General features: G+C 41.6%; 1 protein-coding gene and 1 pseudogene across 1 annotated transcript; both read right to left on the reverse strand.

Moving 5' to 3' along the window:
• Positions 1–260: 260 nt before the first annotated feature.
• LOC121987851 lies at positions 261–932 on the reverse strand. The gene is made up of 2 exons (XM_042541571.1): positions 392–932; positions 261–292 (listed from the first exon to the last, which is right to left on the reverse strand). The coding sequence occupies exon 1, from the start codon at positions 835–837 to the stop codon at positions 394–396; it is 444 nt and encodes a 147-aa protein (XP_042397505.1). The 5' UTR covers positions 838–932; the 3' UTR covers positions 261–292; positions 392–393.
• Positions 933–1,212: 280 nt separating this feature from the next.
• Positions 1,213–6,853, reverse strand: LOC121985899 (annotated as a pseudogene).
• Between the last annotated feature and the right edge of the window lie 5,965 nt (positions 6,854–12,818).

Here is a 12,818-nt window from a genome sequence, read left to right on the forward strand (position 1 = left end):
TTCTTGGTATAAAAGACCTAGCTCACGAAACGCGTTTGTAACAGCGACAGTAATAATAATAATAATAATAATAATAAAATCAAGAAATTCATGGCTTTGGGCATTTTTAATACCGCATTTGCAGTAAACACCGAAGTAATTTTGAATTTATTAGGAAGATTCAATTATCGGCCAATCGAATGATCGTGCAAATTGCGTGAATTAAATGTAAAAAAAATAAAAAATTTAGGGTTCAGTCCCTGGTTTCCTCCCCTGATTCCTGAACACAGAGTTAACATCATCGTCGAGCTCTCTGTTCATAAGAAAAACTACAATCTGTATAAGCTACAAGCGATCGATCGATCGAAGCTAACCATTATTCTAGAGGAATATTAAATGCGAATAATTTTACCTTCAACGGTCTGGCATTTGCTCCTCCACCTCAAATGCCGACGCCGGAAAAGCCCTAACCAACCCCGCCGGAGTTTTGAAGGTGATCTTCCCGGTGGGAGGGTCGCCGGAGGCGGAGGCTTCGGAAATCGAGATCCACACCATCATCTCCTTGGTCTTGACCCCGGTCAGCTTCTTGATCCGGCATTTCTCCACCTGGGCGGTGATCTCGCGCCCGTACCGCACCTTCCTCCCCACCTTGTCGAAGTAGTGGTGGATCTCGCGCTCCTGCTTGATCCACACGAGGCCGGTCGCCTCCACGAAGCCGCACTCGGTGATGTCCTTCAGCGGCAGGAGGCCGCCGGGGAGGCCGAGCTCGCGGAGGAGCGACCTGGACTTGACTTCGCAGATCTCGTGGTCGTAGTAGACTTCCGCCTTGGAGTGGAGGTTCTCGGAGACTAGAGACATCTTCGCCTTCCTTTGTGAGGGTTCGTTTTCGATCTGGACACCCTCGGCTGCGGCAATTTACTGAACCGTGCAGTCAATTTTCCCAAATACTCCGTACCTAAGTTTTTTATATTTATTTCCACCCTCCCAAATAAAGCAGAGTGTTAAGGTTATAAAAATATTAAAATTGACAACTCCCAATTTGGATTATGAAATCCAAATCTAAAAGATTACACTAAAAAAAATGTAGGGAATACAACCAATCGAATTTAAAATGTTTGTAAAATGCTTAAACTATCAGTGAATGAAGTAGATATATGCTCATCACAAAAGAATACAAGAAAGTGGTGAGAAGTAAAATGTCGAAGAAAATTTGATGCTGATATTTCTCATCACTGGTACATATTATTCACAACAGCATTCAATGCAGAGCCCTTCACATTTATACAAAAATCTTTGAAATCAAATGACATCAGGAATTATACCCCCTGCCCATCTCACTATTTCCATAGTCTGAGACAAGCATGCATTTTGAGCTATTTCTCACATGAAAAAGAAAAAAAATAAATAATACAATCAGTTAACAAAATACAGTAGGATCTTGTCACTGGATCATGAGCAATCATATAACGAGATGCTCTTGTCTTCGGACACTAGCAAGTCGTCCCACACGCACACCTGTTCCATCGGGCGGCCGGAATGACACACCCCATACAGCATCGGAATGGTTTGCCGTAGTCTGAACCGCAGACCGCATGCTGATAATCCCATAGCTTAACAGTTCGATCGCTAGACCCTGTAGCTATCGCCACATCATCTGGACTGGCATCCATGCTAAGGGCTTCTGCAACGCATGTTAAAGTGAAGCGTTAATGCCAACGTGGCATCCCTTTATTGTCACTGTAGCATTAACACATTCAGTTCTTTGAACGCGTTAATACTTACAAATTTAAAAATAAAAATAAAAAACTGCATTAACACGTTCAAGTGTTAAAGGCATTGCGGTAAGAGCATCTCCAACCGGTGCCCTTTTACACTATTTTGGTGTAAAAAGGGCACCATATCCTCTCCAATGGTGACCCCAAAATTTGCACTAAAATGGTGCAAGTGAACAGTGCAGCACCATCTTGGTGCTGCACTGTTCACTTGCACCATTTTGGTGCAAGTAGAGATTTTTTTAATATAATATATCATAATAGGTAAGTTATATTTAAAATATTTTTAAATATTATAAATTAATATGATTTAATTTAATTGAATTTATTATATAAATTTTATATATTATAAATTTAATATATAAATTTCAATTAAATATATATTATAAATTTTAATATTTGTTATGTTGCTAAGTTTATAAATATATTAAAATTTATAATATTGATAATTTCATAACAAACACACAATTAAATATTTAAAATTTCAAAATACATAACATTCCATCTTTGAATATTAAATATGAGTATACTTATTAAATTATTTCTAACAAAATTATAAAAATACTAATTTTAATTTTCTTATAACTAAAAACATAATATCATAAAAATTAATAATAATTATTATCATAATAAAAATATTTAATAAATTAATATGTATGTTGAATATTAAATTATAAGATGGAAAAATAGAATATTCTAAAGAATATTCCTTTTAGTGTAGGAAATGGTGTCTCATGGTTGGAGTTGGAAAAAATTTTGGTGCTCAAATGACACCAAATTGGTGTTGAAAGTGCACCAAAATAGAATTTGTGGTTGAAGATGGTCTAAGGACCCAGCTGGTGTGTCCTGACATTGCACCTGCCAAATTCTTTCCCTCAGCATCATACATGTGGATGTTGGTATCGTCACAAGCAGTAAAGAGCACCCGAGGATCCACTGGGGAGAAGGCCATGGACCTCACTGGCATGTTATGGCCTTCGAGGAACAGCAAGGACACGGCAATTGTCCCATCCATGTATCCACAAGCTAAGTTTTTTACCATCAGGACTCCAGGCAACGGAAAGGACACATTTGCCACTGCCGGTCTTATCAGGACAGGCACCTTTGGGCGAGGAACAGCAAGGGTAGCAACAAGTTCCCACGTTGGGTATCCCACGACGCATCTCTAATGGGGATATTTAAAAAAATATTTCTTCAAATATTTCCCCTCCCAAATATCTCTCAATGGAGGAAATAAAGATTAGAAATCATCGAGCACAAATTTACACCGGTGATTTCTCTTTTGTGGAATCCACTAAAAAGTGGGCTATAATTTCTTTTCATTTTTTAAATTTAATTAATATTTTTAATTTAATTAATGTTTTTACCCAAAAGGTGAGATAGATATTTGATTATGAAACTGGAGATATTTGAGAGTAAATATTTGATAGATGGAACTCATAAATATTTAATTGATGAGATATTTCATTATAAAATTTGAGATATTTAAATAATAGTATATTTGAAGATTGATATGAAAGTGGGGACTACAAATACTTGGAGAAATATTCTCAACCACTGATCCAAATATTTGTGATCCCCACTTTCACGTCACTCTTCAAATATCCTACTATTTAAATATCCCAAAGTTCACAATGAAATATCTCACAAACCAAATATTCACTCATCAAATATCTCATTCTCAAATATCTCTAATTTCACAATCAAATATCTCACTTTTTTATTAAAGATATTAATTAAATTTTTTAAAAAAATCAAAAATATTAATTAAATTAAAAATAAAAATAATGAAAAAAAATATAGCCCACCTTTTGATGGATCTCACAAAAGAAAAATTACCCGGCACAAACCTATACCCAATGATTTCTAATCCTCCCAGATATATCTCCTTTAATAGAAATGTGTGAGAGAAAGATATTTAGATAAATATCTCCTCTAAATATTCTCATTGAAAATGCTCTTAATTAAACCACTGCCACCTGCAGCAACGGCCAAAATGGTGCCCTGGAAGAGATAAAATTAACATGAGATACTTTGTGCAAATTCTCTAAATATTCCAAAGCAAGTAACAATCATCATAGCAGAAAATATACACATTACTAAAATATACAATCAAAACATTAAAAAAAAAAAAAAAAAAGAATTACTAACTCACTCAAAGAAGACACATTAAACTTCATAAACCAACATAGCTAGTTCTTAAAAGTTGGAACAGAATCTAAGTAAATAAAAATTCTAAAATAAATTCATATCAGCAAATGAAGGTTTGATGCAAATTAACCTAAAATAGCCGTCTAAATATCCCAAGGATGTATAAACACTTCTATTATATGAAAGAAAACACCTAATTTCAAAACATTTTATTTCCCCATATGGTGGAAAATATCAGGCAAATGAAATTTCTTCAGATGACTATGTAAAATTGTTTCAGCTTCATCAATCTTCTTATAACAGCAAAAGCAGTTACCATGTTTGTATATGGTAGATATATCAAGCAGTGTTTGAAGTGTCGAGTTGTGTCGCCCAAAATTGTCGGAATTTATCATTCCAGTGCAGAAGCATAATCAGTACCGCACGTGAATAAATTTCACGTGCATCATTTGTGCGCGATCAACGATTGCAGGACGCTTCCTCATAGCCGGGAGCATCGCGGGATGCTTCTAGCACCGCGATCGAAGCATCCCGCGATCGGCGCCAAAAGCGTCGCAGACGGTTCTGGTGTCGCCTCTGCGACCGTTGCAATGGTGCTACTGTTCGGGAAAAGAAAAAACATATTTAATTAATTTAAATAATTTCTAACTGGGTGTAATATTTCGGATAGTATTTCATAAACCCTAATTAAATTATCCCTATAAAATATATAAAAATATATTTAAAATTAAAAAAATTTATTAATTGATATTATAAAAATTCTTTTTTTACTATTTTAAATTTTATTTAAAAATTCTAAAACAAATCTAATAAATCATATTTATATTCTAATAATTTATTATTATTTTTTTACTATTTTAAATATATATTATTTAAACTAATAATTCATTAGATGAATAAACAATTAATTTATATAATTATGATATATCAATTTTAATTCAAATTATTAATACATCTTTAAAGAAAACTATATTTAATTATTTTTTCTAACTATATTAATTTGTTCAAATAACTTATATAAAATCAATATACAATTTATTTTTAAATTATAATCAAGAAACATATTTATTTAATAATTACTATATATAAATAAAAAAATACCGAAACCGTATCGGCACGGTACGATATGATATCGAAAATATATCATTCCGGTCTGGGACCGAAATCTCAGCACAGATCAAGATTTTAAACCTTGATATCAAGCATAGTTCTAGATTGAGCATTAACTTGAGCAAGGATTCAGGTCATTAGCACAATGGTCTCATACCAATGGATCAACAATCAAGCCACACTTAAACCTAGGCATCAACTCCGTCAAATTCACTAGTCCAACGGACCTAGGTTGATGTTGAAAATGATGAAATAGAAATTTGCAAAATACACTCGACAACATATAAGAGAGAGAGATTAGTTGATTAATGGAAGATAGCTCCCTATTAAGTACTAACCCTAACTATAGTATCAAATGCCCTCATATTTTCACAAAATATCAAACAAATTTACTAAGAAAAATAAACATGTGTTTCAACTTCAAAGTGAACAATATTGCTATTTAAAAAGCATTATCTTAAGAAAAATAATAATCTCACATAAATAACTCTTTCAGCTTTCGTTGTGCAATGTGGACAATGTACATCAAAGGGGTTGAATCAGACAGGAAAGGCAAAGGGCAACAACTTTGCAGTGAGGATCATGGGAAATCTATCACTACACTTAATGTACAATGTTGGCATCTGAACAATACAAGTTCTGCTGAGCATGAATACTAAAATATAAACAAATGTTGTATAGTTGTACTATTAATGGGATTGTTAGAACAATTTACTTTTGTGCAAATTTAACTTCAACTATAAGGTAGTTTAATTGTTAATGTTAAAATTAACAGAAAAATCCATAAAAGTTTAAGGCCTCTTTGTTGTATTTTTTTTTCTATGGGAGAAAATGAAAGAAAATAAAAGCAAGCTGTTTTTTTTTTCTGCATGCACATGAGGTTCTCAAACTAGCTAGCTGTCCAATGTTCACCAAAGCTCCATTATTATAATGGTCCCTAAAAAAATGTGGTTGCAACATGAACAAAAAAAAACTGAAACCTTGGGGTTGTACGAAGATTGTTGAATCACAAATAAGTCACCATAAAATTGTCCATTGGTTGCCATGTATTCAGCCACACAGCAACTTAAATGTCTCACTGGGAAATTTTATCCAACAAACCATCATTAAAACACAGAAAAGAAACTTGAGATCTAAAAATAAAGTTTGGAATTTGATAATGTATTATGTCAGTAAAGCATTTACTTATGGTACATGCTTAGGGCAAATAGCTTGACTGTTATTCTAGTGTATGCTCAATATATCGTAGTTCTTATTCAACAAACGCAGAGAGTCGTATACAACATCATATCCAGAAAAAAAAAAAACAAGGCATAAAGAGCTTAGGATAATAAAGCGGATCAAAGTTGAATAGGATTGACCAGAACGGATAAAGGTTTCACCTTTGGGTCAAACTGCATACTCCAGATCTCAGATGGAGGCGACTCGAGGGTGGCAATGGAAGCATTTGAGTCAACTTCGAACACGCGGATAAAGCTATCCATCGAGGAGGAAGCCGCCACCGCGCCGGAAGGGTGCGCCGCGACGGCGACCACCCCAAGCGAGTGCCCCCTCAATGGCGTCCCGACTCGGACGAGCTCATCAGGGCGCCACAGCCGCAGTGTCTCATCTAGCGGCCCAGTCAGCAGGAGCGCCGGTCTCTCGTTCGTTGCCGGGATCCACGCCGTCGCCCATATCGATTCCTCATGGGCGTTCTCCACTGATTTCAGCCCCGCCAGCTTCATCTCGCCGCCGTAAAAGCGATATATAAGTGGATCGAGCCAGAAGCAACGGTATGCGTAGTCGAATCAGGAAAGAAAACCCTAATTTTTGACAGCGAAACAGTAGAAAACCCCATTGCCTAAATAGACCCGCGTCAAGGAATCATGTGACAGAGCCAGCCCGCCAGCACGGATTAGCAGCCAATTAAAATCCCGAATGCGAAATATGCATTCAAATAAATTAACGGACAAAAGCGATCATTATTTTCTAAACAGCGTTTTTATCGAATTAGTAAATAAATTTTAAAAATATCCAAATCACTTATTATAATTTTAAAATTATCAAATAGTATACCCACTTTCCATTATACTCTCATCCTCAAATCAATTCAATTAGAAAAATAAATTAAGTGAATTGATTTCGTTCTGTTTAAAAAATTCATTAATCGGTTTCGACCAAAATTGATTGATGGATTTAGAGATCTCGTAATGATATGAAATCAATTTCCATATGTTAATCTAGTTCTCTTGATTATAAAAATATTATTAAACATCAATTTGACCTAATATATGAGAACAGTGATTTTTTTAAATACGAATATATTCGAAAAACTAATTTATATTTAAAAAATTACTGCTCTCAATATATTCAGTCAAATTGATATTTGATAATATTTTTATAATCGGGAGAACTAAACAAACATATAGGAACTAGTTTCATGTTATTTCTAGGTCTCTATGTCCATCAACCGATTTTAGCCAAAATCGGCTGATGCGGTGATTAGGTGAGGCCCCACCCTACTTTCACGGTGAAGGTCAAAGTCAAGATGGATAACGGATGGATGTTGTTGGTCGGTCGAGCGAGTTATGAGTCAATCGGGGGTTGAGCACCGACCCATCGTCTTGGCCACAGTGAGTAATCAAACTGACGCTCAGGAGACGTGTAGAAGCCGAGCCGAGCGACACTCCGCTCGGCCTAGCAGCAGATTCGACATCAGCTGAGCACGCAGATAGTGAACTACCCGTTGAGCGGCTATCGCGCTCGGTCCATCAATTGAGCATATGGACAGTGGGCTTCCGCCCGACCGGCCCTCCCGCTCGGTCCGACAACAGGCGACACTTGGACAAAGGACTTTTAGCTGAGCGGCTATCCTGCTTGGCAGGACAACAGACAACGCAAGGATAGCAGAATTATGGCCAAGCGGTCATTCCGCTCGCCCAAGCAACAAACGCAGCAAAATATCCTTCGACATCCTTTTGAGAGCTAGTGTCGCTTACAGACGGCATGGTCAGACAGAGGATCATACGGCGGAAGCTTTCACTGTCACTTCAGATATATGCTTGCTTGGCCCATTAAAGTATTATGTCAGGGACACTTTGTTGACACGTCTTTCAGGAAAACTTTGAGATGCGTGCTTGCCTTGGGAAGCATGCACGCGCGCTCCCGGAGCTATATATAAAGGGGGTCCAAGTATCGACGGAGGTACGCTTTTCTCACAATTTCTACTATTGCGCTGCAATTCTTGCTTCTTCTTGCTTCGCGGGAGACTGACTTGAGCGTCGGAGGGTCATCGCCGGGGACCCCTTCCCTGGCTCAGCACTAACGCTGCTTGTGTTGCAGGCGGAAGCGAAGTCCACCGGAGGTCAGCAAGAGCACCACGTCCCCAGCATCCGTCTCTTTGACTTTCGGACAGGATCATATTTGGTGCTGTCTGTGGGAACGTCACATGAATCCGAGTCGAGAAGATGGAAGACGCTGGACAACTAACCACTAACCACTGTGACGCTCACTCAAGAGGAGCTGGAGATGCTCGTGCAAGCACGGGCGGCAAAAATGATAGAACAACAACAACAACAAGCGCTAGCCAATCGGCCAGTGCCGCAGCTTGCAACATCAGCAGACGATAGGCGAGCGGGGCAAGAAGACCGAGCGGAGCAACTCTTCGTATGGGGGCAAAACCGAAGGTCGTCCGACACCCAAGGGGAAGCGTCGCCCGCGCGCGATCCCCTTCCATCGAGCTCTGTTCCAAACCCCCTCAAAGATAACCCAAGTGCATCAGGAGCGGGGATCATCTTTCGAAGATGCGCCCTTTCAAGATGCACGGAAAGAAAAAGCGCCCTGAAGCGCTACATCCCCCGAACGGATCAACAGGCAGTTCTCATAGGAGATCTTACAAGACTCTCTGCCTCAACACTACACCCCCGTTGGCAATTGGGACGTACAACGGATTGACCGACTCAGATGATCATCTGGATCGATTCGACAATGAGGTTGCGTTGCATCAGTACATGGACGGAGTAAAGTGCATCTTTCTCACGACTCTCTCCGGATCAGCGCAGTGCTGGTTCAGAAGACTACTAGACGGCTCGATACGAAGCTTTAAAGACTTCCGAGTCGCCTTCCAACACCACTTCGCCAGCAGCCGACACTACCAGAAGACAAGTGTCAGTCTCTTCACCCTGGAACAAGGGCCCAAGGAAGTGCTCCGAGCATACATCCAGCGCTTCAACCAAGTGTCCATGGACATCCCCTCGGCCTCGTCCGAGACTATGATGAATGTCTTCACCCAGGGGCTCGCAAAGGGAGATTTCTTTTGGTCACTCATCAGGAAGCCACCTCGGGACTTCGACCACATGCCGAAGAATGACAACGAATACATCAACGTGGAAGAGGCCCAGGGGGCCATAAGAAAGGAGGCGTCGACCGAGCACTCGGCACCGACCGAGCGCCGACCGTCAAGCAGCCATCAGCCACCTAAACGGTCAAGGGCTAAAGGAGTACGACCACACCAAGAGACCAAGACACATGTCGTGCAGTATTTGGCATCTGGTCGGCCTAAGGCATCGAAGGGCAAGGTGTGGACGCCTATGTTTTGTTCATTCCACCAATCAGCGACGCACAATATGCGGGATTGCCGAGGACTGACACCGATTGTCAGTCGACCAGCCCCTAGAGGATATCGTCGTCGTTCCCTGCCCCCTGATAGATGAAATCAGCACCGATCGACCGACCAGCGAGAGGAAGAAAGAAGGGAGCCCAAGTGCCATCACCATCAGCGAAGGAAGGAAACCGATCCCTCCAGGATCCCAGCCGAAAGAAACAGGCCATCCGCCTGGGAAGAGGAAAACAGGAACAATGCTTCCCGGGGGAGAGATAGGCATGATCGCAGGAGGGTCGACTGGCGGAGACTCCAACCGTGCCAGGAAGTCATACGCTCAGTGGTTGGAGATTCATGCCGTGGGGTGCAGCAAGGAGAAGGCCGAAGGGCCTCATATCAGCTTCGGGCCCAGCGATTTGGAGGGTGTCGAAATCCCTCATGATGATGCTTTGATCATCCGAGCGGTGATTGCCAACTATACCATTCGTCGGACCTTCGTCGACACGGGGAGTTCGGTGAATATCATTTTGAAGAAGGCATTCGATCAGCTGCAGATTGATTACAGCGAGATGTTGCCTATGGCGACTCCGCTTTATGGATTCATAGGCAACGAAGTTTTTCCAATCGACCAAGCAAGGTTGGTCATTTCGCTGGGAGAAGAGCCGCTGAGAAGGACCCGGACCACTAACTTCATAATAGTAGACACGCCATCGGTTTACAACATCATCTTGGGCCAACCGACCCTCAACGAGTTCCGGGCGGCAGTGTCAACTTACTACCAGAAGATAAAGTTCCCAGTGGACGATCAGGTGGGCGAGGTTAAGGGCGACCAACTGGTCACTCGGCGCTGCTATGTGGAGATGGTCAAGACCGAGGCCAAAGCTGCTCGGAAGACTCCACGGCTAGAGGTAAATGTTATCACCGAAAAACACCTCCCACTTTAGTATATGAAAAAAAGGAAGAGGTTCAGATCCACCCGAGCCGGTCAGAAGCCACGACCTTTGTTGCTATCGACCTGGAGGGAGAGAGAGGAAGGCATAACTGATTGCCTACCTCAAACGGAATCATGATGTGTTCGTCTGGTCGACACATGAGCTACTCGACATCTCCCTGAGTGTGGCCCATCATGAGCTCCACGTCTGATCGGACGCTCGACCGGTCAAACAAAGAAAAAGGGATTTCAGCGCAGAGTAGAACGTGATCATCCGAGCGTAGATAGAGAAGCTATTGGAGGTCGACCACATCAGGGAAGTCCAATTCCTGAGCTGGCTAGCCAATGTTGTGCTAGTCTCCAAGTCGGGCAACAAATGGTGGGTCGCATCGACTTCCGTGACTTAAACAAGACATGGCCGAAGGACTTCTATCCATTGCCTAGGATCGATCAAATGGTGGACTCGACGACGGGCTGTGGGCTTATCTGCATGCTCAACGTCTATCAAAGATACCACCAAGTGCCGCTTGCCGGGGAGGATCAAGAGAAGGTTAACTTTATCACAGTCGGCGGAACGTATTGCTACAACGTCATGCCGTTTGGACTAAAAAAATGCAAGAGTCACCTATCATAGGCTAATAAATAAGGTGTTCCAACGGCAGATCGGCCGTAATATGGAGGTATATGTCGACGACATATTGATTAAATCCCTATGAGCTATTGACCTATGCGTAGATATTGACGAAACCTGTCGGACGCTAAGGGCATACGGAATAAAGCTGAACCTGAGCAAGTGTCTGTTCGGCATAAAGAATGGTCGCTTCCTGGGCTACATCGTCACCGAGCTAGGCATCAAAGCCAATCCAAGCAAAGTCTAAGTTTTGCAGAACATGCCTCCGCCTCAAAATTTGAAGGAAGCTCAAAGGTTGACCGGTCAAATCACGGCGCTGCCCAGGTTCATATATAAGTCATCCGATAGAAGCCTGCCATTCTTCAAGATACTGTGCCGAGCTACAAAATTCCAATGGGATGTCGAGTGCGACCGGACGCTGGAAGAGCTGAAGGAGTATCTGAACTCAATGTCTGTGTTAGCCAAGCCAGTCGCGGGTGAGCCACTCTAGATCTACCTGTCATCTAATGAGCATGCGGTCGAGTCAGCTCTTGTTAGGCAGAATGGCTCAGAGCAGCAGCCTATGTATTTCTTGAGCCACATATTAAAAGATGTTGAGTCCAGCTACACTGATCTCGAGAAGTTGGCGTATGCATTAGTACTCGCCGCACGGAGGCTTCGCCCGTACTTCCTGGCTCACTCGATAATAGTGATGACTAACAGCGCTTTGGGAAGAGTCCTCTTCAATCCAGAGGCGTCCAAACGGCTGATCAAATGGACGATCGAGCTCAGCGAGTTTGACATTCAGTATCAACCCCGGTCAGCGATCAAGGCTCAGGCCTTGGCGGATTTCGTCACGAAAGTCCAAAGTGATGAGCCAGCTGCAACGTGGAGGATATATGCGGACAACTCGTCCACTCGACAAGGCATCGGGATCGACATATTGTTTATCTTGCCTCGGGAGGACCGGATGCAACTGTCCATCCGGTTGGACTACAGAGTCACTAATAATGAAGCAGAATATGAGGCGTTAATAGTTGGCCTACAAGCAACTCAGCACGTGGGAGCAATTAAAGTCCTCATCCACTCGGACTCCCAGCTCATTACCTAGCAGTTATCCGGGACCTTCAAGATAAACAACACACGGGTGAGGCTCTATGCAGAAGCTTTTGAGAAGCTGAATGCCAACTTCCAGGAGGTTGTTATACAGAGGATCCCCCGATCAGAGAACCAAGCGACGGATAAGTTAGCAAAGCTAGCAAGTTCGTTAACGCCAATCGTCATACGTCAGTTGATCGAGCAAGTCTCGCTTGTGGCGCACATCGATTGGATGGAGGGAGTCACCTTCCCGAACGACTGGAGGACGGCCCTGACAGAGTTCCTGCGTTCGGAAGCTGCACCGGTCGATCCGGAGGAAGCTCGCTTTGTTAGTTGCTATTCGGAAAACCTAATGGTTCCACTGTACAAAAATTTTGTACAAAGGTATGAACCTTTTCCTAGCTACCATGTGTTCTTTTAAATTAAACTTGGATCGCCTGCGGAACTTAACACGTTTGATCAAAAGTTTAATTTATTTGTTCTTTTAGGTTTAGACTTGGATCTCCTGCGGAACTTAACACGTTCGATCCAAATCACCTAGGTTATTAATTCCATTAAATATTAATTTCCAAAATTGGCTTCCAGGAC

This window comes from Zingiber officinale, chromosome 5B (genome assembly GCF_018446385.1).
Source record: "Zingiber officinale cultivar Zhangliang chromosome 5B, Zo_v1.1, whole genome shotgun sequence".
In the NCBI taxonomy this organism is placed as follows: Eukaryota; Viridiplantae; Streptophyta; class Magnoliopsida; order Zingiberales; family Zingiberaceae; genus Zingiber; species Zingiber officinale.

Coding starts and splice junctions, on each gene's coding strand:
- LOC121987851 (XM_042541571.1), bottom strand. CDS start 837: ATGTCTCTAGTCTCCGAGAACCTCCACTCCAAGGCGGAAGTCTACTAC.